Source organism: Bombus bifarius, unplaced genomic scaffold (assembly GCF_011952205.1).
Source record: "Bombus bifarius isolate JDL3187 unplaced genomic scaffold, Bbif_JDL3187 scf7180000007973, whole genome shotgun sequence".
Taxonomy (NCBI): Eukaryota; Metazoa; Arthropoda; class Insecta; order Hymenoptera; family Apidae; genus Bombus; species Bombus bifarius.
Genome location: NW_022884359.1, coordinates 5547598 through 5574406, shown reverse-complemented (window position 1 = coordinate 5574406; position 26809 = coordinate 5547598). Strand labels below are relative to the sequence as shown.

General features: G+C 29.9%; 6 protein-coding genes across 8 annotated transcripts in view; 4 read left to right on the top strand and 2 right to left on the bottom strand.

Moving 5' to 3' along the window:
- Positions 1-7242, top strand: part of LOC117215726 (tyrosine-protein kinase transmembrane receptor Ror) — a 351580-nt gene extending 344338 nt beyond the window's left edge. The window contains exons 5-15 of one of the 3 annotated variants that reach the window (XM_033462162.1): positions 742-832; positions 1840-2059; positions 2138-2262; positions 2331-2878; positions 2962-3201; positions 3290-3423; positions 3529-3745; positions 3826-4167; positions 4241-4509; positions 4585-4757; positions 4858-5047. In XM_033462162.1, coding sequence (XP_033318053.1) covers positions 742-832; positions 1840-2059; positions 2138-2262; positions 2331-2878; positions 2962-3201; positions 3290-3423; positions 3529-3745; positions 3826-4167; positions 4241-4509; positions 4585-4757; positions 4858-4897 — 2399 coding nt within the window. In that variant the 3' untranslated portion in view covers positions 4898-5047. Of the gene's footprint in view, positions 1-741; positions 833-1078; positions 1375-1839; positions 2060-2137; positions 2263-2330; positions 2879-2961; positions 3202-3289; positions 3424-3528; positions 3746-3825; positions 4168-4240; positions 4510-4584 lie in introns of those variants that run through there. The other 2 variants (XM_033462154.1, XM_033462171.1) reach the window with 2 other exon arrangements.
- A 492-nt stretch (positions 7243-7734) lies between these two features.
- On the top strand, positions 7735-12553 carry LOC117216732. The gene is made up of 6 exons (XM_033463690.1): positions 7735-8258; positions 9261-9434; positions 10010-10248; positions 10508-10725; positions 10937-11190; positions 11795-12553. The coding sequence occupies exons 1-6, from the start codon at positions 8179-8181 to the stop codon at positions 12006-12008; spliced, it is 1179 nt and encodes a 392-aa protein (XP_033319581.1). The 5' UTR covers positions 7735-8178; the 3' UTR covers positions 12009-12553.
- A 1355-nt stretch (positions 12554-13908) lies between these two features.
- LOC117216448 (glutamate receptor U1-like) lies at positions 13909-18020 on the top strand. Its single transcript, XM_033463152.1, has 7 exons — positions 13909-14334; positions 14878-14972; positions 15051-15227; positions 15845-16062; positions 16536-16753; positions 17383-17633; positions 17763-18020. The coding sequence occupies exons 1-7, from the start codon at positions 14122-14124 to the stop codon at positions 17980-17982; spliced, it is 1392 nt and encodes a 463-aa protein (XP_033319043.1). The 5' UTR covers positions 13909-14121; the 3' UTR covers positions 17983-18020.
- Positions 18021-18087: 67 nt separating this feature from the next.
- Positions 18088-20685, bottom strand: LOC117216426 (probable 39S ribosomal protein L45, mitochondrial). The gene is made up of 7 exons (XM_033463129.1): positions 20221-20685; positions 19604-19844; positions 19185-19505; positions 18918-19069; positions 18755-18803; positions 18523-18672; positions 18088-18439 (listed from the first exon to the last, which is right to left on the bottom strand). The coding sequence occupies exons 2-7, from the start codon at positions 19652-19654 to the stop codon at positions 18146-18148; spliced, it is 1017 nt and encodes a 338-aa protein (XP_033319020.1). The 5' UTR covers positions 19655-19844; positions 20221-20685; the 3' UTR covers positions 18088-18145.
- Positions 20686-20721: 36 nt separating this feature from the next.
- On the top strand, positions 20722-23993 carry LOC117216409 (nucleolar protein 14 homolog). The gene is made up of 5 exons (XM_033463111.1): positions 20722-22393; positions 22467-22596; positions 22680-22844; positions 22939-23447; positions 23532-23993. Exons 1-5 carry the CDS (start codon positions 20793-20795, stop codon positions 23776-23778), a joined length of 2652 nt encoding a protein of 883 aa, XP_033319002.1. The 5' UTR covers positions 20722-20792; the 3' UTR covers positions 23779-23993.
- Positions 23994-24485: 492 nt separating this feature from the next.
- LOC117216437 lies at positions 24486-25352 on the bottom strand. Its single transcript, XM_033463141.1, has one exon. The coding sequence runs from the start codon at positions 25277-25279 to the stop codon at positions 24524-24526; it is 756 nt and encodes a 251-aa protein (XP_033319032.1). The 5' UTR covers positions 25280-25352; the 3' UTR covers positions 24486-24523.
- Between the last annotated feature and the right edge of the window lie 1457 nt (positions 25353-26809).

Genomic DNA, 26809 nt, shown 5'->3' with positions numbered 1-26809 from the left:
ATTGATTGTGTTCAAAGAAGATGACCTTGAGTCACGATAGAAAAACGTACGATAATAAACAAAGATATTAGCACAGATGCGATTTTTCTGTACAATTTTTAAATTTTCAAGTTTTTTAGAGATAACTTTCGAACCTTTCAAGTATGTTATTATTTATTATCATTAAACGACTTTACCGTAAGAATTAATGATGAAAAAATATATGATGAACTGTTTCTACCGAAACATAAAATTACTCTAATTAAAAGCTAACTGTAGAATCAATACAAGAATTGAACTGTTTTGGAAATAAATAATTTTTGTTGAATAAATAATATAGAATTACTCGTCACTGTATGTGATATAATTTTTTGAAAGATTTAGGAAATGGGGAACAATATTATGAATAATTATACAAATGCATTATAAAGGAAAAAAGAGAAGGATGCAGTTTGAGAGGGTAGATTGTTTCGAAGGCCAATTTTGAACTGATACGATTTTGAGAAGAGAATAATTGACCAGCTTAGGCATTGTAATAAAATATGAACAATTTTTAAACTGTTATCTAAAGAAATAATATACGTGACATAAATGAATAAAAATATTTAATAAACGTATCAAATGTTGTAAAGTATTTAGAGAACAATATGAAACTATATGAAATATTTATAAAACTCCGTGAGATATAAATTAAATTTTTAAGTGTATTAATGCGTTTCATAGGAAATATGTTTTTAATTTAAATAATAATTTATTTTACAGTTCCTGTACATCCCGACCATGCCATTAGTCAAACATCGGACGATGATAGATTTTCACCTGACATGATTGGTGGTGGCGATTTTATTGAAGGGTAAATATTAAATTTACGTAACACTTATTTATTATACAGTATGATGCCTTTCAGTAAATATTATTTTAGATTAATAAATGATAAACGATACTGTTTTTAAATTTATATTTGATAATTAATGATATCGACTATTATACGAAAAAGAAAAGTATTTTAGAACGTTTATGTACTTTTAAAGAAATCTCAAATGTTTAAGAGAAATTTTAAGTTAAATACTTTAAATTTGAAAAATGTCAAATAATCATTGTTATTGTATCAAACTTATGTTATCATAAATTGTTATCACGTATCTACTTTAAACAGCTACTATTTTTTTTTTAAGTGGTGATTCTTTATTTCACCGCCCAAAAACTGCGATTAGCGTCAGTTTACAAATGGACGCCGGGTGTGGTGTTAAATGACATAAGATTTTTCTGTTAAAATTTTTAAAGATAATTTATAAATATGAAGCTACTCTTGTACCTAGTATTGTTACAAAATACTCGTATTTTTGTACGTGCCATACATAGTGTCAAAAATGTTACAAATGTTACAGAAGCAAGGTGATCATTGTTTTTTTCAGTGAGGTTATAAAAACTGCCGCGAATTTTGTACGACAGTAAACATACAAGAATGTAACTGATATACGTTAAATAAAGAACCGAAAATATAAATTTGTGTTACTTTGTTTTTATTTTAAAACATTTTATTTCATGAATCAGGACATTCTATCTATTAATAGTTGTGTTTGTTTTGTGCTTGAAGGTTATGTTTTGGAGAAAATAATCATGTATCTTTCTAAAAATCATGACATAAAATGTTCACGCAATGAAATAACAAATTGATATTTTTACTTTGCACAGCAAATGAATCTGTATATGCTTCCATTATGATAGAAATATATCATTCTCTAAAATAATAAAGCAAAACGTTTTGTACTTTTAACCTACCAAATTTACTCTATAAATTTCTATATTATTTAATGAATATATTGAAATAAACGCTTTTTTGTTTTGTATTATTAACAGCATTGGACCTGGAGATGGATTAGATCTCTCAGGAACTGGAATGTCAACTCCTCACATCTCTCATTTGGCATCAACAAATCCATTTAGTATATTATCACCAAGTCCACAACCAACTAGTTCTCAATCTAGTACTATCGACGTTCATACAATCGGCGGCCTTAGAAACGTCAATATGCAGTTATCTCCTGGGAGAAAAGACAATCATGAAGGAAAATGCGAGGTACGTAAGCAATCGTAAAGTCTTAAATTGGTCATTAAGTTATAAATCCTGTATTAAAGTTTTAATTCATTCTTTTAGGTGTATGTAGGGAAAACATGTGCACAATTTTTAGGAAATCAATCTGTTTATATTCCGTATCCAATGACCCAAGAGCTGCTTGATGATAAGCTAATGAAAGCTTTTGGTGTTATTAAATACTCAAAGTAAGTGAATTGTATATGATTGTGATTTCATCATACTAAAACAAAATAAATTTTTGTTTATGTTTCAGTGAGGTCTCATCGAATTGCGAAGGTTATGCAAAACCATCATTATGTTACTCTGCATTCCCAATATGTCGTGACCCTGCCAGTATTCTTAAACTTAAAAATTCTGAAGCTAGCGCAAGTTTATTTCATTTTCTGAATTCGAATCAGGGTGATTTGTCAAGAGACACAGGTGATGGGGATGATGCAGATGATATTACAGGAGTTCATGGTATTCCCAGAAAACGTAGTCCTACATTAGGTCCTGGCTCAGAATTCAATCCATATAAGGATGGGAAAGCTTCCAACAAAAAGATAATAAATCAAAGCTATGGAGAAGCACAGTCATCTAGCAGAAACGAGATCAATCGTAAATTACGCAGGATCTGTCGGCAAGAATGTGAAATGCTAGAAAATGATTTGTGTAAGAAAGAATACGCAATTGCTAAAAGACATCCACTGATTGGACATCAAGTGCCTTTAGTTGATTGTTCTGATTTACCAATGGAAGATAGCCCCGAGGCTCGTGATTGTTTAAGTCTTGGAATTTCCTCAGGAAACAATGTACAGGAAAGTACGTATTAAACTCCTTTAACAGCTCCTTAAATAATAAAGCTACATTATTGTATTGTAAAGCGTTGTTTCATCTTTTTGTAGATGACTACTGTTACTGGGGAAGCGGAAAGTCTTATCGTGGTATTGTGAAGACAAGCATTAGTGGAAGACCATGTATGCAATGGTCGCATGGTGAATTCAATCTCCAGATTTCCGATTATCCCGAATTAGCTGGAAAGCATTCATACTGCCGTAATCCAGGCGATAAAGAATTACAACCGTGGTGTTACGTTTATGTCGATAGTAAGCCGCAAAAAGAATTTTGCAACATACCTAAATGTGGTAAGTTGTGATAATTAAATAAACAATCAAAGACATATTACTCATTAGTATAAAAGTACTGAATACATTATAACTTTTTTCTCCACAGTTGAAAACTTATGGATCTATGCAGTCGTTGGTTTTGTACTAACAGGAGGATTTGTTGTCATATTAGTCTGTTACTGCTGCTGCTATAGAAGCAGAAAATCTAGAAGGCAAATGAATCATTTGCCATCAAATAAGGTAGAATTTTACCTAATTTGGAAACTATATTTTAAATGAATCTGGATGAAAAGTTTCTCTACTAAGAATAACAATACAAATTAATACTTTATTTTTTATTTAAAGATGCTGACCGGTATACAATGTGATAAAAATATATACGACGGAAGACGAAGTACAACGCAACCTATGGAAATGAGTTCTCTTTTAGCTGGTCCTGGTAATACAACTCCAGGAACAGGAACATTAAGTAGCGGTAGTAGTCGAACGTCCAATAATAGAGTACCACAATTTACTACCAATAATGTTGTCCTTTTGCAAGAACTTGGAGAAGGAGCTTTCGGTATGCATGAAATAGAATAATTTTATATTTCCTTTTTATACACACTTTACATAAACTATAATTTTCTGAACGTTTTCTAGGAAAGGTATACAAAGGGGAATTACAAACCGGCAATAAATGTGAGCCGCCAATTTATGTAGCAGTGAAAACGTTAAAAGAGAACGCAAGCCCAAAAACACAAAGCGACTTCAAACGGGAAGTTGATCTGATGACAGACCTAAGGCATCCAAACATTATTTGCCTACTGGGCGTAATATTGAAAGGGGAACCAATGTGTATGTTGTTTGAGTACATGACCCAAGGGGATTTACACGAGTTTCTCATTTGCCATTCACCAAGATCAGACGTCCCATTAAACAATGGAAGCGGAAAAATTTTAGAGCAGCCAGAATTTTTACACATTGCTTTACAAATCGCATCTGGTTAGATTAATTTGGAATTTATAGTTTTATTACATATATCTATACAATTTACTAAATCAAGATATCATATTAGGTATGGAATATTTAGCCAGTCATCACTATGTTCATCGAGACTTGGCCGCGAGAAACTGCCTAGTTGGAGACAATTTAACTGTAAAGATTTCCGATTTCGGTTTATCTCGTGATATATATAGTAGCGACTACTATAGAGTTCAATCCAAAAGTTTATTGCCCGTTCGATGGATGCCACCAGAGTCAATCCTTTACGGAAAATTTACGACAGAATCCGACGTATGGAGTTTTGGAGTCGTATTATGGGAAATTTATAGTTATGGCTTACAGGTAATAAAATAATGTTAAATAATAACACTATAGAATTAAAAAATTATACTTAAATGTTGCATGTTTAATTTACAGCCATATTACGGGTATAATAATCAAGAAGTAATAGACATGATTCGATCACGGCAATTGTTACCATGCCCAGAGGATTGCCCGACAATGATCTACAGCCTAATGATAGAGTGCTGGCACGAGGTAGCCAACCGCAGACCGCAGTTCCCGGAGATTCACCATCGCCTGCACAACTGGTACATAAACCAAACTTACCTGAGTGATTTCTGTAACGAATCTATCACCAGCTATTCCGGAAGCAGTCATAAAAGCACGAATAAAACCAATTCTACGCAGCTATCAGCGCCAATATACAAATGCGATCCAAAGGATATGAACTTCAAAGGGAACACGGAGCAGCCGTTCTGTAACCTGAACGACCACAGCAATGGGATCAAGATGCTGCCGCCGAGCTTTCAGAACGCGAATTCGGTCGAACAGAGGTCAAATTGCGGCTTCAATGAACACGGCACGCCCATGAAGGCTCCCATTTTTCCGAATCAGACGACAAACATCAATTTGAACGATTTCGATGATAAACAGTGTTGTTCACCAAAATTAAGCGGAGCGAAGAAAGTATTGCCTCCAGCACCTCAGCCAATGAACAAGATAAACACTCCTAATGGAACCAGACCAATGCAAAATGGAGCGCAACTAGTTGTCAGGTTACCAGACCCCAGTAAGGTCACTACCGAGACTAGGGTATCGAAGTGAACACGAACGAAGATTGTTCACTTGAACAATTTTTGTATGTATTCATGGTAATCGTTACACAAGGTATATATCTATACCGTTCGTTTCGCAAGTACGATTCGATTTTCGAAGCTTCGGATAACGTTCGTTAAACAGGATAGGTAACTCTCTCTTCAATACCTAATCACTGCCACGTTTCCGTATTTATTTCTTCAATTGGAATATACATATTTTATACTGTCGATAAACACGTAAAAAAACATGGTGTACAACCTTAACGAATTTTTTATACATACATACAACGTAACGGAATATACATACGTATAAATATGAATATATGCAGTATAGGATGTAGGCTGTACCGTTTAATATTGTCGCGTTTCCCTTGTATTATTTCGTAGTTACATCTTCAGTTTTATAACATTTTTAATGTATTGAAAATCACGTTAATACGTAATCAAACATATTTACTAATAACATCTTATGCCATTAATTTTGTATAAGTGTACGAGAATCTAATATTCCGTTATATTATAGTCACAATGTTAGTGATACTATTTATGCGACAAAATTTTGTAAGTTAAGCAAGTTCTGTGAGACTTTTTATACTATTAGTTTTATTTATATTTTTGCATACGCGAAACCGTGAATTTCTCGACTGATCTATTGTTACTAGATTGTAATATAAATATAATATCGCGTGTCTGCCAGATGGTATTCACCATCTAATACGATTCTGAAAACCTATCTCCAGAAATGGCACAATAATCAATTATTGGCTGTACGTTGTAGCAGTAAGTCGATTACGTGAAAAGCACAATCTCATTGTGCGTTTAATAGATTTTTAAAAAAAGTAACTTTATCTGTGAAAATTCGTGAACTATTGGTGATGATTCGTTTAAGAACGTAAAGCAATTCTAATCATATCTGAAGGCGAACAATTATTATGCTCAACCAACCAATCGCGCATCTTTATTATATAGAGCAAAATGTTTTTCTTACTCTTTTCATCATTTCATAAAATCTTGTATTTTAAATCGTTCGCTCGTTTCACGTAAAAAACCAAGCAAGATCATGTGCTCTTAACTACTGCCAGAATTTAATATTCTTTATAGAGTCTATTCAGTTAAACGATACTCGAGACAAATATGTTGATAATTGCACTGATAGCAAGAACTTACAAAAGCTCAGAAATTTCCGAGAAATTATTGAAAAGTTGTCGACATTATTAACATGTAAATTATACAGGATCATATTATTCATGTATAGAGCGTAGAACTTACGATTATATGGAGCAGGCGTTACAAACTGTATTCATAAACGGTTCGAAACTAGTCTCTAGTGAAACTCGAATAATAATAAAACGAATTAACGCCTGGTTCGTTGCGATATAGCGTGAATTATACAGTTAGAATCGTAAGCAAGCGAATTGTAGGTTATGGAAGTCTAGAGTGAGAGTGTTTAAACAAGATTGTATTATACTTTTTATAATTTTCTATTAGGAGAGGAGAGTCAAAGGGGGATGTTTCGTCAGCCGAGATGAAGCTGTCAAATGTTTAAAATCGATTTAAACGAGATGATTAGAGTAACGATTTAATAATGTATTATGTTAAAACGGAACTCTTTTTCAGAGATGGCGAGCCTACGAATCGGTCTTTGTATCATTATTAATTATTATTATTAATTGTATGGTAATCCTGACGTCCGCATCGAGGGCTCGTTATCCGTTAGATTTAAGTTAATTTATATCAATCGTTTTGAAGAAGGATCATAAATGTAAGATCTTTATATATTTAATCTTTGATCTTTATATATGTATATATATCTATATATATACACATACACACGATCAAGTACGATATACATATATACGATCCATGTTTTTGTATGAAAGCGATATCACTTCATTTTTCCCTCTTGTCACACCTCGATCCCGATCTATTTTCAATCCGCAGCAACATGTTCCCTGAATAAATGTTAAAATATGTACGTATCGTATTTATTGACTTCCCCTTCCTAAACAATTTCAATTCTTTTCTCTTAACTTGAAATAAGTCTTTTGCTTGAAAAAGAAGAACAATAAGCCATAAATAACTTATATTATTTACTAAAATGAGCATTATTAACGTACTTAATTGTCAGAAATAGTTACACAATTCGCAAATACTTGGCAGAAAATCCTAAATTTCTAAATAAAATAAATAGCAAATAATGATTTTTCAGATTATTTTCTATTACTTTATAGCATAGATCGATAAATTAGTAATTTCCAAGTATTTTATTGTATCTAAAAAAAGACCACATATTTAAAAGAATTCAAAAAGAAATTACAGTGACACAATTGCAGGTGACTTGACTTAAATTACGACCATTATTGCAAATTTCAGAGATAGAAATCAAAATCAATCAATATTCGTAAAAGCATTATTTTTTAACGTGTATCTTCTCCACGCGTTATCTTAGTAAAAAGATCATAATGTAAAAAGGTCCCCCTTCTACGTTATAACAGTAATATTTCGCTGATGGACAATCGCAGTACATACCGGAAACTAACGAGTTAACGGATATTCACGATGTGCGTCGCAAAAGCAAACGCATCAAAGATGCTTGTAACCCTGTTCATAATAATTCTTCGTTATTGCCGTGTAAAATGTCAAATGGAGAAAAGTATAATTTGGGACAGGAACCAACAAGATTTCGTTCAACTGTACAATGATTCAAGATTCCGCGATTTCCGAAGACAAACGATTTCCACGAGGCAAGATTTACATATGAAAGATATCAATGGAAAAGTTCTGAGAGCTTCTTACTACGAGGTTTTAAACAGATCCCTTATAAGCATATGAATTGCCCGTAAATTCGAGGCGTTGTTCCGCGAGACTCAAAGAATACTTCATCGTTATACTTTAGGAACAGGACTTAGTTATGTTTTATGAGAACGACACGAAGGTGACTGGAATCTGCGGCGATATATGGAACCTGCTCGCATGTCATCTCAACTTCACGTACGTTTTTCATATCACGTATAAATTATTTTTTACGTTAAGAAGGAAGATTTCAGAAGTTTTGTTAACAATTTCGAAAAACTGGTAGACATAGAAAAGGTAACTTGAGATTGTGTTTAAATTAAAAATTCAACTATTCATTGTTTCAGTCAGAATATTTAGTGACTTACAAAACTGATCAAATGTCTTGCTAATATGAATATTTGTATAATAATAACAAGAAAGATTATTAGTGTCATCGGGTTTTTATTTAAGCATGTTCAGGTTTTCTGATATTTCCTCAATATTTTTATTTCACACTGAAGTATAAGTATTAAATGTTTCTTAAATTATTTCATGCAGGGCAAAATAGAATTCACTAATATAGAGTAAAACGCAACGTCTATTATAATGCTTATACTAAGTTACAAGTGTTTATCTGCACTAAATGTTGTTTGTAATATTATGTCATATTTAATTATACATATAGAATTTACATTTGCAATTTTTACAAAAATACGAATTTTATACCTTTTATCATGGCTTTAAGCGGTCGTTCCATTTTACCTTATCCTATGGCCAAGGAAATATTTCAATACTTCTGGGAAATCTCTCTACTAAATTAAATTAACAAAAAGTCTTATTTTCTTATAATCTAAGGTTCAATTAAAACATCCGATTCTCTATTAACAAAATGCAAAATTGAATATTCCATTCTACCCTACTTTCTCAAAGTTGTACATCTACAACATTATTCGGGAATTTCCACAAATAAGTATTAATAGGAAATTTTTAAACATTTTAATTATCGAAACACAAACCATAAAGAGTTAGTATAATATTGCTAGAAAAATTAATTACTCTTGTATCTTTGATGATTATCTATATTATCTTGTGTCAAGTATATCCTAAGTACAGCATTTTGTATGAGTGCTGGATGATTTGGTTTTTAAATTGATAATATAAATTTTTTAAATATTAAAACGAGCATTTAAGGTAAAAAGCATCGAGTTATTGGATTAGGTTGATACCAGTGAAATACGGGGAACATCACTTCGGAGAACACTTGGAAAACGGAAGCTACAGCGGTGTGATGGGGTTGCTCGATCGAAATGAAACGCAAGTGATTTTGCGAACAGGATATTATGCTCTCCGCACGAATCTATTCGACTATACGGTACCCGTTTGGAATACCAAGTAGGAAATCTCTTTTTAAATAAATTTTTAGTTGAAAATTATTTTTATTATTAAAAATTACTGTTGTTATTTCTGTATTTAAAGGTAGTTATCACATTAGTTATTATTTTATTCTTTGGATAAATCTATCACACCGTTCTGAGCCGAAAAACTTTATTGCACTTTCTTACATGGACTAGGGATAAAAACAAAAGAATATCCTAAACCTATCGATTATATTTGGAACTATTTTCTAGTTACTATTTATTGTAACTAGCGCATCTGCATATGGATGGTGAGCACGAACTCACGTTGTCATTTTCAACAATTACATTAAACGATTCTGTTAATCTTTGAATAGATATTTCTTTAAATTATTTGACTTTAAAAAAATAAATAAAGATCAATTACAATTTTTAATGCATACTTAAAATTGTAATGCTATATAGACAACGTAGATATGTGGTCATCTATGATGCAGTGATAGCAATTCAAGATTAAATTTATCATATTTTTCATTTACGTTAGTCACATTAGTTTGATAGCATTTGTTAAATAATTTATTACAACTTATTTGATTGGCACACGTTAAACAGGTACCGATTGTATATAAGGCCAAAATACGCATACGACAACAAGTGGCTGTTGAGCATGTTCACACGCGAAACTCTGTGCACTCACATCTTTCTAATCCTGATATTTGCTGTCGCTGGTTACATTTTTCAATATGGATCACGCAAAAATCGCAAAAGAAATAAACAATCAAAGTCAAGGAGTGGATACTTCAATTTCGCCGATCATATCTTTTACACATATTCTATAATGTGCTGTCAAGGTTTCGTTATTTCTTATTCTATTATTATTCTCTTAATTTGACAAGAGTTTATTAATTTCTATAAATTCTATTATTTTAGCTACTATCCTAACTATTTATCGCGCTATTTCTAAATGAAATAAAATTTACTGGAGTTCAATTATAAAAGTAAAATTATTCTAAATTTGTTTTTCAATATTGTAGATTGATTGTTCTATGAAATAGCTAAAAACACAAGTTTTATTTTTTAGAAGAATTTCGTTCTGTTTAATATTTTCAGGATATCTTCCGCGAGGTTTTTGCGATCAGAGCAAGATATTATCCACATCGAAATTTTTATTCGCTTGGTTGATGCTGTTGGTTTTCAGCTCTAGTCTCATTTATCGAATGACAAATCGGACTATGACACCACCGTTTGTCGATTTTGATACGTTGTTGAAGCAATCAAAATACAACGTTCTAATTTTCGAAGGATCTACAATCTACGAACTCATGAAGGTATCAGGGCAGACTTCAAATTCCTACAATGCTCTGTATAAATCCAATTTTTTTATTTCGTTATGCTGTTTGTTAAAAGATTTTCTGTGCTTTTCAAAATTATTTTAAATAAGAAATAAAAAGGAAAAAAGAGGTGGTTTTCAAAGATATAAATTTCAACAGTTAGTCCCCTATACAGTTATTTAATGTTGACTCGACAATGTACTTTCAGAATGCCATTCATTTGCCAATGTACGAGAGTTACAAATTATCGGAACGTATCTTCTTTGAGAAAAATTTAAGTTTCATATACAAGGAAGTTTGTTTTGACAAAAAATTAATCGCCACTTTAGAGAACGAAAACGAAGCATATTCAAGAAGCAAAGATTTCTGTCCGATCGTACCAGTGGGAAAAAGTTATTTTCAAACTTGGATTGGATTTGGTGTACCAAAACATTTTCCGTACAAACGTTCCATCGACACGTCGTAAATATACTTATGACAAATTAGATAATTACCTCTAAAAAATTGTTTAATTTTGAATATCGAAATTTAGAAAATGAAAATATATTATACAGTGGCTTACGAAAGTAATCGAATAATGCTAGAAATTCGTTAACTGTAACACTGTAACATGACACGACAACGTGGTGACTGTATTGATAAAACGTCAGACGAATTTAAAACTGTACATACGTAGAAATTACATTTATGGAAAACAAATACTTAGCAAAAATCACCAAAGTTTATGAACAGTCGATCATTCACTATATTAATAATCCCGAATATTTAACAAGTCCGCAAAATCATTGAATTGTATTACATTACTAATACTAATTTTCTATACTAGTTTTTTACAAAGTGTACGTTTCCAATAAATGTCATGTAATTTCTATGCAAACTCGTTTCAAATTCCACTATTATAATCACGATAATAGTTTTCGATTTTTAAATTCAAAAAGTTTCGTAATAAGTGTTGGAATATACGTATACAAGTGATAAATATCGCGGTTCAAAGTTGAATGGTTTGAAAGGGGACACGTTTTCGTGCTATTTTTTTTACTTTTCTTAATCGAATTATGATTTTCAGAATAATAAAATTACACGAAGTTGGCCTAATAGATATCTTAAAAGATCGCTGGATGAAATATCGCAGAAATAATATAGCGAAGAGTCCTTTCAAAAGAATCGACATAAATCAAGTTTATCTAATTTTTGAGATACTTTTTATTGGTATTGTTCTTTCCCTCATAATACTTTCATTAGAAAATCTAATATTCTTTTGTAGAAAGGAGCTTACGTAATTACTGTTGTAGCTATGATAAATGGTAATAAATGAAATACGATAATATAACATTTTTCACCTTCGTTTCTTTTTTCCTAATTAAAATAAATAACAAACGATATTGAGTAAATATTCACAAAAAGGGAACCACTTCTGATTTTCATAGCTTTTTAATATGTTGTCATGATCATCATCCTGAGTAGTATAAAGGTATAAAGGTCTATTAAAGACTGATCATCAAAAAAGGTTTATAGAAAAATTATTTTGCATTTTCATACTAATTTTAAGCTAATCAGAAATGAGTTTCGGTTAAGTCTAGGTTACTTGAGAAGAAAGTCTCGGTCCTTCGCACTTTATTAAATGTAAATAGTGTTGGGGAAATTGCGTACTTTTGTGTAGACTTTTTTCGATAATAAAATGAAATTTTGTGAATATTTACCTAATATTGAACAATCTTAATATTGGCTACACTAGATCTACACATGCACATCTAATTCCTAAATGTGACCCACCAACTTGGCGTATTTATAATTTTCAAGTTACCACTAAATACATCCGTCTGAGTTGTCTCTTAACCTCCATATGTAGCGTTTCGTTCTAAATTGCAGAAACTCCAAGTGGAAATCTCAGTAACAGAAAAGAAGTTCCATTTTATACGATTTCTTTTCCATTGACCTGGCAATGAATAAAATTTCGTATTATAAAGTCGATCTACATTACTAAATGCATTTCTATCACTGACCTAAATCGTAGGTATGTTTTCATGTTACAACGATTTATCAGTATGAAATCGCTAGCGTTTAGCATCGACTGTGTTGCAGAAACGCGAGATCGTGAGACACGATAACATTTACCAAAGCAAATGTTAGAGCAATTTACCGTGACGTTTCGTTAGCAATATTAGCTGAAACATTTTATTAAAATGGCAGCTTGATATGTGACACGCGATTAATTTTAATCGTTATGTTCAATCTTAACAGCGTAGATAATAACGCGTAATTACGTGGATTATTGGAAAGATTATTTAAATTTGTTGTAGAACTTTAAAATCGTGTATAGTAAATGGGAAAACTTGCATGGAAAAATGAAGATAAACTATCGAATGACTGGAAAAGTAAAAGAATAATTTCTGTAATATTACGTAATATTGAATAGAATATTTTAAATCGATAATAAATTTATATAAATTAAATTATATATTAATTATTAATCTATATTTAAATAAATTAAATATAGATTAAATAAATAATAAATTTAGTAAAAAAATTTGTTTATCCTTCGAATTTAATTTAACATTTAATCGAAAGTTTCTTTTACTTTTCCTTATTCTAAATTCAATTGAATTGAACAATATCTATAGATAGCTAATTTACAGAAAGCGAAGGATTCATTTACGTAAAATTAAAATTTTACATTTAAACTATAAATTTTTTCATATCTCCTTTCTATTCAATAGATATGAACAAGCTCCTATATCTATTTTATTTATATCCAATTAAAACTTTCAATAAAATATTACATATATAATTACTTCACGTGTCACAGCACAATTACGATATAATATCTTTTAATGTGTGTAATGTTATGGAGAAATTCGATTTTTCTGGAAAGAAAAATGCGTCAAAATTATTTTTCTATAGCTCTGTTATTTTTTCCTTCTTACTCTATTCTAATATTAAAAATGAAATTATACGATATCAACTTGATTATATAGCCAGCTATATAAATGAAAGATAGTTTCAATTATCTGACGATAAATCTCAAATATCTCGAAATAGTATTCTAAATGATTTCTTGTACATCTTGTAGTCTAAATGAATTAGCAGAATAGCTAGAACAAGAATCGAAAAGCAGAATAGATAGAACAAAAGACGACAGAGAGAACTTTTTAAAATGATTAAATTGATTAAAATCGACCTTACGACTAGCCACCAAATGAAAGAACAGAAAATAAATGATTTGATCGATTAAGAAGATAATCATATCGCATTAAAACGAAAATATCGAGCAACGTCAATATGTATAATGAAACTTCCTGCTAACGATTGTGGTTGAAGCAAACATCGTTAAAGCAAGAGCAAACCTTACCATTGTCGTTCTTCGAGCAAAACAGTCCAAGAAACATTTTCTTCATGAGAAAGATACTACTACTCGTGATGATTCACGAATTACTTAGACCTGTTCGATCAGTGAACGGTGTGATATGGGACAAGAAACTACAGGATTTTGTACCGATTTTCAGTATCCCAGCTTTCGCAGCTGTAAACAACGAACTGCTGAGCCAAAGTCGAGGAGAGGAAATATACGATTTCCAAGGAAGAATCGTTAGGTTCTCTTATTACGAGGTAAAAATAATGTTTTCCATTTTCTGAAGGAGTATTATAAAGCTGATAATAATCATAATTGTAAAGTTGAAGCTGCTTTTTGCCTTCTGACACATTTTATATAAATTTCTGCTTTCTGGAAGATTACAAACAACAATCGAATCATGGAGATCAGAAAGGCATTGTCATTTCACTGAATTCTCTTAACAAATTATACAGAATTATACGATAACAGGATCATTATAAATTTTATTTTAATTCAATTCTATTATACCTGTTGAAGCATAATTTATACCAAATTTATATCAAACGTCAAAATAACATTTTCATACATATTTATATTTTTATATTATATATTAACATAATATTATATAATATATATTTTATTATGTTAATTTTATTACAGAAATTTTATTTTGATGTTTGCGCTCCTATTTAAGGATGTCTTTAAATGAATGAAGAATTTCTGTTAAGAACTCATAAAATGTTGAACTTGTTCAACCACAGAGTCGATCATTATTCGAATTACTATCATTTATACCATATTTTATGATGTTTCTTTAGGAAAAGAACCTTATCAATAGCATAGGTAATGGAACACGAATCACCGGAATTATAGGCGAGATCTGGAATATTTTGTCCGAATATTTAAATTTCACGTAATGCTAAACTCTCTCTCTCTATTTCTCTTATTTATTAATAAGATTATTTATTATTTTTTAATTCAAACTTTTTAGAATAAAACCGATTCTGACGAACGAGAAGAGTACAGGAGCGTCAGATCCTGATGGCATATTTAGAACTGGTTTATTAAAGTATATTGCAGATAATGAAACAGATGTAATATCGAGGATGGAAGCTCATTCCAAGAGATTGACTATTACCCAGATGACGATGCCTTTATGGAAAGCCGAGTAAGAGTATTTTATAGTAAAAAGAATGATGTTGATGGTAATTATGGATATTATAAACATGAATTATAAAAACAAATTGTACAGATATAAACTTTACTCTCAATCTTTTTTATCCATTAGCAATTCATTGCAAATAAATTCATTTTACTATTTTGAATAAGCATCGAAAAATCATAAAGTATCATCTCATTAAAAAGATAATAAATAAGCCACGCCGTCTGTCTTTTATAGGAAAGTAATTTTAAAATTAATTCAGCGATTATGCATATGCTCTCGCTACCTATATATTTTTCAATGTTTTTAGAATATTGATTGTCACAATATCAGCTATTCTGGTCTTATACGAAGTTTCTTGGATTTTTCATTTATTTTTAAACATAATATATATAATCGTAATATCACCCATTAAAGAAAAGCAATAGACATAAAAAGGGTATAAGAAAAATAGTATAAAAAAGAATAATGAAATGATACATTAACGTAATGTTAGCCATTAATAGGTAGAAATATTCTGTTAACCATCAAATGATATTAAAACTTAAAACCAGAAAATCAATAAATATCATGCTTTTTCCGTATAATCTTCAAATATGTAGAGTATCATAATTTACTTACAGATATCGGCTATATATTGAACGAGAAGTAAGACACGTACCTACTTGGATGGTGAAATTATTCTCCAAAAGAGTTTGGCAAGCAGTTCTGATAACATACCTTTTATTGAGCATGTGCAGCTATCTTTCTCACAAGGTCGAGACGAAAATCATGCTTAAGAAGTTGCAGACTGGCTTGAACGATCATTTTTTCTATAACTTTGGCATGATCTGTGGACAAAGTAAGAAAACATACATTAGCGCAAGTTATGGCACATGAAATACAAACTTAATCTGCTTAAAATTCTTCTTTACGAAAATCTTTTTGTGATTACAAACTTTTATTTGCACAAGGCACGATTGTTATTACTACCTATACTGTACAATACGCGTTATTAACATAGCAATAACTATTAACAGCTGTAATTAATAATAATTTACATTATCACAATACCAAACCGAAAGAAACGCAAAAAAAGGAAAGTAAAGAAAAGTAAAATTATCTCTTTCGAAACTGAGGTCTTTTTTTAAAAGCTAGATCAATGTACACTTGTGTACAGTTATGTCTGTGTAAAAATTGAATAGAAAACAATTCATCAATACACAAGCTTTAACTTAACACTTTTTTACCGTCTTAAATCTTTTTTGCATTTATTACTACAGCTTTTTACTAAGCAATTAATTTATTACGAATAAAAGCTCTAATCTTTTACAGGCTTCTTTCCATCTTCTTCGACCAGAAGCTCAAGGATAATAGAATTATGGTTGGGTTTATTTTCTTGTTTGATCAGAACCGCTTTCAGTGCCCTTTTAATAGGCTATATGACGCAAACTACCTTCACACCTCCTTTCAAAGACATAGAATCTCTTTTGGATAATACTTCGTACAAAATTTTAACTTTAAATGGTTCTATACCAAATATTATTATCGAGGTACGAAAACATAATTTTTCCTGAGTCAAGAGCTCATAACAAAAACGATCCTTGCCCATGTTTGTTTTCTTCTAGGAAAACGAAAGAATACGAATTTCTGGCCAATACGTTTTAGTTCTTTTAAACAAAATATTTATCGTATTATATAATTACTGTAAGTTATCTGTAATTAGATCACAGTAGAACTCTATTTAAGTCATTGAGTTGTGCAACTATGACAAGGATTATTTATATAAAATCGTTTAATTTTTATTGAATAAATCAAGGCGTAAGTCATTCATAAGTTTCTGACCATTATACAGGATGTATAATTATTTGAGAAGCTGAAAAATATAACAAGGGCCGTTTTTGTTATAAGTCTCTCAATTCCAACCACTATAAATCATCAGAAATGTAGGAAAATAAGAAAATAAGTGAGTATATATTAAATATCTTCAGGTATCAGGTGTCTTATTTAGACATGATTTCATGCAAATTTTGAGAACCATATATCATAAAAATACCATAAACAACTCATGAATCGAGTTTCTATATTAGAAATTGTAATTACAATATAAAATGTAATGTAAAGATGTAGATTATTCTTAGCAGTTTTATTTAAATATGATTATTTTATTACTCGAGTTTAGCGAGGAACAACGCCTATATACAAAAAAGTTCTTGACATGAAACGATATATTGTTATGAATACAATTGAGGAGATGTATACAAAAATATGTACATCCAATAATCCATACACAATATTCGAAAGTGAAGATTTAAAAAAAGCTAGAGGAATGTACTTCTGTCGATTGAATCCCGTAGGAATTCCTTTATTTTATTCATGGATAGTTCCCGGAATTTCGAAGACTTTTACACATAGAAGGTCTATTGATATCGGGTAAATATTTTAACTTTTATATTAATATTTATATATGTATGTTCTTTATAATATTGTACAAGTTTATTTGGTTCACAAAGAAATAGAATAATTTGACTATTGAATAATTTGAATATTTTTACTATATAGAATGTTGAAATTATATGAAGTTGGCTTTATCAAACTACTGAAACATCGCTGGATAGAGTCAAAGAACGTTGAAAAAGAGTCACTAAATGTGACAGAACCAATTATCTTAGAACAAGTGTATTTAACATTAATGATATTCATCGGTGGGCTTCTAATATCATTCATAATTTTTTTGTTTGAAAATATAATATTTTACTGCAAAATTAAGAAAATATCCTAAGAAAATTGTGAAAATTATTGTAAAATAATGTAAAAATTAATAAAAATTTAGAGACATATTATTGAAAAGTTTGTAATCTTCATATTTGCATCAAACAATATTTTCTTTTAAAAGTATTTTATTCACCAATTAATAACTGCAATTTGTACATGAAATACAATTATTATGGTTTTGCATCAGTATGCTGTTCATCTAAAGTTTCTGGCGGTACCGCTTGAGCAACCGATTCAACAGCGCTATCAGATGATGAGGGTTCTTCCTTTTTCTTTGGCAAGATGTAAGTAGTTGTCGATATTTCGTTCGGTGTTAGCCAATTTGGTATAATTTTTCCGTGTATTCGCCAAGTACCATATACATTAGATATATGTTTCTCAAATACTATATAATCCAAAACATCTTTCCTCACTGTCTCACTACCTAATAACAATCGTCCAAATCGGTCATAAATGCAGAGAAGCTAAAAGATTAATTTTTCATATAATAATCTAAATATTATAAATATCCCATAGATATATACAATATTAAGATTTGCTGTTAAACCTGTTGAGTATGAAAACGAATAGTGACTTGTGCAAATAAATTGCTCCTTGAAATCAGACTTGTTACTCTAGCATGTACGATACGTGCTGGCTCCAGAGATTCCAAAAATTTCCAAACAATTGTTTTGTTGGCTACATTATGTATCATTAACTAAAATGAAATGATATCTATCAGTATATTCACACTATTGTATGAAGAAAACAACATTAAATTTAAATATATCGAGACATACAGGATATGCAGTTTCTGTAACATATTGTAGTATTTCATCTTGATCTTTACTGTAAATACAATAAATTTATAACTTAATCTAAACTATCATTAGCATAAATATATGATGTGTGATCAGTTTTGAAGTAATGTATTCCAAATAAATTTCAATAAACATTTCTTACCGACATAAAGCTTCATGTGCTTTTTTATAAACATTTAATAGGTTTTCTCTAAATGTATCAGATGAATAGTTATCCTCATATGTCTTAATCTTCCTAAGGGCCATAAAAGATTTACTCTTCTTTTCTATAAATTCAAACTTTTGTTTCGCACCCTAAACAAGTATTGAATGAAAGTATTTTGAATATATTGTCAATTCAATCTTCTATTTCTATTTCTAATTCAATCTTTATTAATTATATTATGCTATAAATAAATGTATTACATACCGCACGGTTAATCGGAGAAAATTTTCCATCACCTTCTGGAGCAACGTAACTATCAAATATTGCAGGTGTAGAGCTAATAAAAACTGGTCTTTCAGACCAATTTCTTTGTGGTAGAATTCCAGCTTCTTTCAACTTTGTTCTTACCTTACTGTTATTTTCATCATCATCATCATCAAATGTAGGTAATTTTATTTTAATGACTTTCTTTCCCCTTTCTTTGCGATACTTTGGATTAAAATGTTTCTTTATATTTCTGACTTGTTGAGAACTGTCGTTAGGAACTGGATAATTAATAGGACCTAACATTACTGGTAAATTATTCTAAAAACCAGTAAAATATGTTTACAGTTAAACAATCATTATAAAAAACTGACATTTTAAATTGATAAAATTATATCATTGATAAAGTTTGAAATTACCTGCATATACTTCCCAAAAATGCATATTGCATTTCTGTATCTTTGTATCATCTTTATAAATGTGTCTGAAGGCGTTGTTAAGTTACTTAAACTTATATTTTTCAAATGAAATTTATTTAATCACTTGTTACGCTTCCATCGAATACTATGTTTAGGTTACGTTAAGACTAATCAAAACAAATTAGTGAAATACACTATTTAGTAACATACGAATATATTTACATTAAGATACTTCCGTTAACTGAAAAAGTATATAATTATAACTAGTTTATAATCTTATATTGTTTAAACAATAAAAATATATGTATTATATAATTGAGAAAGCGTTATCAAATGATGACGTTATAATTAACAAATTCTATTAGTTGCTGCTTTTCGAAAATTCAAAATAATATAAAATAAAAATATGAGTTATATAATAAAAGATAAGTTACGGGAAATTATTTCTTAAATATGAAATTTACAAATAAAGTATGGTATAATCATTAAATACATATAGCATTTAATATATCTTTATTCAATATCTATTTAAAATATTCACCTACTACTTACAAAATAAATGCAAATAGGTATATATAGATATATTAATATTTTTGCCGAATTATTGGCATTTTTACCTATTTTCTTCTTCACTCTATCATTATGATATTACTTTTACATTGATTTGAAACGTAATGTGATTAATAAAATTTTATATACGTGTTTCTATGACTCGAAAGATCTTGACAACTCCGTGAGAATGATGTCTTGATTTCCGTTTCCTGATAATTCCAAACTAAAGTATACATATACACGTGAGGAGCGGTAATACGTTTAGTTTTAAAGAGAAACGTATCGAACAAAATCTTTCACAACATTGTTATTGAACAACGACGCCTTATTTTAATTTGCAATACCACGAACACATTGTATTCTGATTTTAAAGCTTTATGATCACTGAATAATTTAATATATCTTTCTTTGAATAAGATAGGTTATGAATTCAAAATTGTACTTTATATTTATAAATGTGTATGATTATAATATTTAAAGAAATACGCTTTATTTAAAGAACGATGTTAATTATGATCCATATATATTTCGGAATAATATAAATTATTACAAAATGATAATTATCATATAAATTAAAGTTTCTTAAAATTAAATTAAGATATTTTGAAAATACATACGTTGAAAGCAAGAAATAAAAATGGTTAAAGCAAAGAAGAAATCATTATCGGAAGTTTCCCAACAAATACGTAATCAACAAAAGAAGAAATCTTTGAACCCATTTGAAGTGCACGTAAATAAGAACAAACAAAATGTATTGGGTAGAAAGAGCAAGACGGATGAAGGTCTCCCAGGTGTATCACGTGCAAAAGCAATTAAGAAGCGAAAAGAAACGCTTCTTCAAGAGTACAAATTAAAAAATAAAGATAATTTATTTTTAGACAGGCGTATAGGTGAAAAGAATTTATCCCTGAACGAAGAAGATAAAGCTTTGGCTAGATTTGCAGTAGAACGTATGAGAGCTCATAAAAAAAAGAATATTTATAACTTGAATGATGATGAAGTATTAACACATAAGGGTCAGACTTTAGAGGAAATTGAAAAATTTGATGACCCAAAAAGTGATGATGAATATAGCGATGATGAGAGTAGAAATGGTAAACTGGATAATAAGTTTGTTGGTGAAGCTCACTTTGGTGGTGGTATTTTGTCCAAATCAGGATCTGAAAAGTCTAGGAAAGATCTTATAGATGAGCTTATAGCTGAATCAAAAAAACGCAAAGCTGAGAAACAGAAAATACGTGAACAAACTATAGATTTAACAGAAAAACTTGATTCTGAGTGGAGGGATCTCCTTCCAATTGTTTCAGCAACTAATAAGAAAGTTAAAGAAGAAACTACAGAGACAAAGGCTGATGATTACGATATTACAGTACGTAAGTTGAAATTTGAGGCTAAAGGTACACCATCAGATAGATTAAAGTCTGAAGAAGAGATTGTAAAAGAGGAAAAGGAGAAACTGGAAGCTTTAGAAGCAGACCGGTTGGCAAGAATGAAAGGACTTGTAAATAATACAAGTAATGAGATTAAACACAAATCTGCAGATGATCTTGATGATGGTTTTATGCTAGAAACTATAAATGACCAAATCCCAGCAGATGATGATGGAGAAAATTTAATTGAAGATGTACAAAGAGGTTTAAATAATGAAGAGAATATAAATATTCAGGGAGATAAACAATTAAATACTACTGCAATGAATGACCTTATTAAGAAAGAAAGGAAAATAGAGGAAAAGAATTCTGTCAAAAGGGAATTAGCTGAAAGTTCTAACGATGAAATCTCAGAATCTGAAAGTTCTGAAGAAGATAACTTATCGGATTTGAAAGAGTCAGAATCTTCTAGCGAAGAAGAAAAAGAGTTAAACAAAAGCAATATGATAATTGGTTCAAAAGGGAAATCAAAAACTAGTGTTCTGAAGTTGGATAGTGAAACTAGAGAGCAAGAAATTAGAGATGATCTTTTAAAAATGAAAAATATGGAAAGTGCAAGGAAGGAATTACCTTACACTTATAAAGTGCCAGAAAGTTTTGAAGAGTTACAAGAATATTTGCAAAATTATAATGCTGATTACCAGTCAATTATCGTAGATCGTATAATTAAGTGTAATCATTGGTCACTGAATAATACAAATAAAGAAAAGTTATCAAATTTATTTTTGTTTTTATTACAACATGTAAATGATCATGTTATAGGAAATGATGTTGAAAGTATAGTTAAAGGTTTCCAAATTATGGATAGGTAATATATAACTTTTTAATAAAATTTAGTTACTTGTATTATATCTATATTATATTACACATACTTATTTCAGATTATCTCCTTTTTTATACGATCTTGCTCATCTAAATCCACAGAATGCCAAATCTGTTATACAAGCAATAATCAAAGAAAAGCACAATGAGTTTGAGAAAAATAAGAAAAGACACCCTGACCTAGATACAGTATGTTTAACATATAATTATATTAAAAATATATTTTCGACAGTATTAATTATAAATATAATTATAAATATCTTTTTTTTCAGCTTATTTTCTTTAAATTGGTTTCTTTGTTATTTCCAACATCCGATTTCAGACATCCTGTAATTACTCCCTGTGCAATATTTATGTCTGAAATACTATTTAGATGTCGTATTAAAAATAAAATAGATATTTCAAAGGGTCTTTTTATATGTACTCTTATATTAGAGGTAATCGTTACTACTGGTGTTATATTTTTATAATCGAACATATTATGTGGAAATGCAATACCCTATATTAATAATATTTCATTCACATTCACAGTATACAGTATTAAGTAAACGATTTGCTCCATCTGTGTTAAATTTCTTGCGCGGAATAATTTACGTATCCACGCCTACACATTTAATACAAGGAATAAAAATAATACCGCCCTTTAAAACAAACGGAAACTCGAGAAATTTATTAATACTTGATGAAGATCATGCTAAGTTTGATATTAATCCAAGTAGTATTTATATGAAAGCGTCCGATCTGATAGATGGCCCCATAGATGATGATTTCAGAATGAGAGCCTTATTAATAGCTGTAAATTTATTGCGTGAATTTAAAAACCATTTGGAAGAACTGGAAGCTGTGTATTCGATATTTGAACCAATTTTAAAATTACTTAAATCGAATTCTTTTGACAAATATCCACCAAACATGAGAAAACATATTATGCAATTACGAAAAGATTTGGAAAAACTAAAGAATAAAAAATTAGAATACATTATGGTTGAAAAGAAGAAACCAAAACCATTAAGATTATACGAGCCACGAATTGAAGCAGTGTATGTAAAAATTGAATTTATAATTTCAAATCACGTCGTTTTATAAATTCAAAAATGTTATTAAGTTTCGTATATTCTTTACAGATATGACGGTAAGAAACATAAGACTATGTCCAAGGAGAAAGCTGAAAGAGAAAAATTGTTGCACAAGTATAAAAAAGAAATGAAAGGTGCTATGCGTGAAATACGAAGAGACAGAGCTTTCTTAACGAAGCTACAAATAAAACAACAGATTAAGAGCGATGAAGAACGTAAACGCAAGGTGAAAGAAATCTTCGGCGAAGCTTCAATGCAACAGAGTGAATTAAAGAAATTCAAACGGAAGAAATAATAGTAATAGAATAAACCGCACATTCTGGAGTCTGTATATATTATCTTTCTTAGACAATATTGATATTTTGAATGATTTTGTGCAAATCGCTATATTAGCGTTTTTTTTTAAGATTATTATATATTATATTAAGATTATAATTTCATTAATTGTAATAAATGTAAATAAGCATTTTCATAAGAAAATCTTTTAATCTATTTCGTTTGTCAAAACAATACTGTAATTGTATGATACGGAGGTAATTCCTTATGGAAAAAAATTAACAGGAAACACAAAATAAAATTCTCTCGCCCGAGAAAATAAATAAAAAGTGTGATATAAAATTTGACAATCAGTTTTTCCGCTTAATTTTCAAGAAAATAGAATTTAAACGCGTTTAACACTAGAACTACCGACAGTTAAGACGTAGCTATCTCTACTAAAACCAGTCAAAATGACTAGTCTTTAAAAAATACGTAATAGTAGAATATTTTTATATTTATTTATTTATTATTATCTTACAAAAGGAACTCCATGTTCTGAGATCTTAAAAAATATATAATAACAACTATAATAATAACAATACGTACAATAATGAAGAATATTTAGTACCAAAATCTTTGGTAACAAGAATATTAAGATAAATTTCCATTGGTAAATATAATATATAATAGAAGTATAATATAATAATATAATAATAAGCGTAATAAGCGTAGTATAATAAATAAAATACAAATATAACTTAAAGTATTAGATACAAAAGTTATCATTCGTCACATTTCTTACAAACGTAAAGTTTCTTCTGCGTGCATTTTCCGCATACATATTTTTTACGAAGATTGCAAATGGTGGTGGTTTTATTATTATTACAGTACCCTATCTGACACCATTTGCGTGAATAAGGTGAGTTCTTTGACGTACCTTGGATCTCAGATGCTCTTTGTTCTATCCGTGATTTTTCATTGTCAGCGACGAGTTCTTCTGCTAATTGAAACATAAAATCTTTTCTGGATATCTGCTCACCTGTGGTTTCTTTATATAAAATCCAGGCATTTATGCCAGCCAAATCTAAAATATTAAAAAATACTTGAAGTGGCCATCTTTTTGATCTCAACTTCACGCTATATTTTGTTATCATTTGGCGTGCTATATTTACCCCAAATTTTGTTTCATTATAAAATTCGACCGTTTCAGGTAAGTCCTTTTCGCTTTTTCCTAAATAAGGAAATCCATTTACAACATACTTTGTTTGAACATCAGATGCCAGCCAAAATTTAATTCCGAATTTGTCGGGTTTATTCGGTAAATATTGCGTAAACCTGCATCTGACTTTGGTTGGGAAAAGTTGCTTGTCTATTGTAATGTTTGCACCGGGTTTATAGCAATTCTGGCTGTTTTCAATAAACTTATCCCATACGGTTGATATTAATGCAAATTTGTCATTTTTCAAACGTTGACTTCTATCATCTTTTTTGTCAAATCGAATAAATTTCAATATTTCAACAAACTCATTTCGACTCATTGTGCTGGAAAAGAAGCTTGGTCCCCATTTTGTATTCCACAAATATGAAAGTTTCAAATTTTTCACTATATATGCTCCCCTTGCGTACTATATTCCAAGGAATGCTTTTAATTTTGTTTCTGTAAGAATCCATTTTTTACCCAAAACTCGAGAAGCTTCTGATTCGGTGGAAGATATTATATGTTGCAACATACGGCTGTCAATTAATAGGGAAAATGCGCTAATTACTTTATCTTTCGATATTTCTTTTTGCATATCCTGTGGAGCCGGATGCGTCTTTGAATATAGTGTGTAATCTCCCAGAACCTGACCATTGAATTCTTTCACACTTGGTTCCGTCTACGGCAATTTTATTTGGACTAGCTTGTACACTTCCACTACTTTTGCGTACATTGAAAATGTTCTCTGGATTACTTTCTGAGGACTCATTTTCTTTGTCATTAATGTCACTGTTACTGTTATCACTACAAATTTCAATTTCTTTTTCCCCTGGTTCACTTCCTTCATACTCAGAGAATTCACTATCCTCGATATCAGAGCATTCCATTGGTATCCTTTTCAGTTTTTGCAACAATTCGGATGCTTCCAATTGTTTACTCATTTTCAAGGCTTGTAAAATATTGCTTTATAAAACGAGAAATCAGATCTTATTCCAACGACTATGCTCTACAGAATGACCAGTCAATTTGACTAATACTGGTATAAATAGCCATGATACAAAATTACTTTTATTTTAAATGAATAAAACAAAATTAAAGTTTATTATATTATTCCTTTAGCTATCCCTGCAAAGGTCATTACATCATTGCGGAGAAAAAATATAACATGAAGTAAAAATTTTAAAATAAATTTGTTATACTAGTCATTTTGACTGGTGTGGTAGTTCTAGTGTTAATTAAGAATTGTCTTAGTGTACACATATGATAAATTTGCAAATTTATATTTTTCGGAAACAAACCGTCTTGTGAATAAATTTTATTCTACATTTCCGACTTATTTTCACATGTAGAAGAGTAATCTGATTATTTACTTCTACCTAGTCTGGAATTAGTAATGTTCAAAAAAACTTTATATATGTGTTTCTATGACTCGAAAGATCTTGACAATTCCGTGAGAATGATGTCTTGATTTCTGATTCCTGATAGTTCGAAACTGAAATATACATATACACGTGATTAGCGGTAACACGTTTAATTCTAAAGAGAAACTTATCGAACAAAATCTTTGACAACATTATTATTGAATAACGACGCCTTATTTTAATTTGCAATACCACGAACACACTGTATTCTGATTTTAAAGCTTTATAATCACTGAATAATTTAATATATCTTTCTTTGAATAAGATAGGTTATGAATTCAAAATTGTACTTTATATTTATAAATGTATATGATTATAATATTTAAAGAAATACGCTTTATTTAAAGAACGATGTTAATTATGATCCATATATATTTATATAATATAAGTGTTACGTCCTGTGACCTAAACGTATGTTCTAATCCATCCTTCAGCCAAGAGGCTTAACA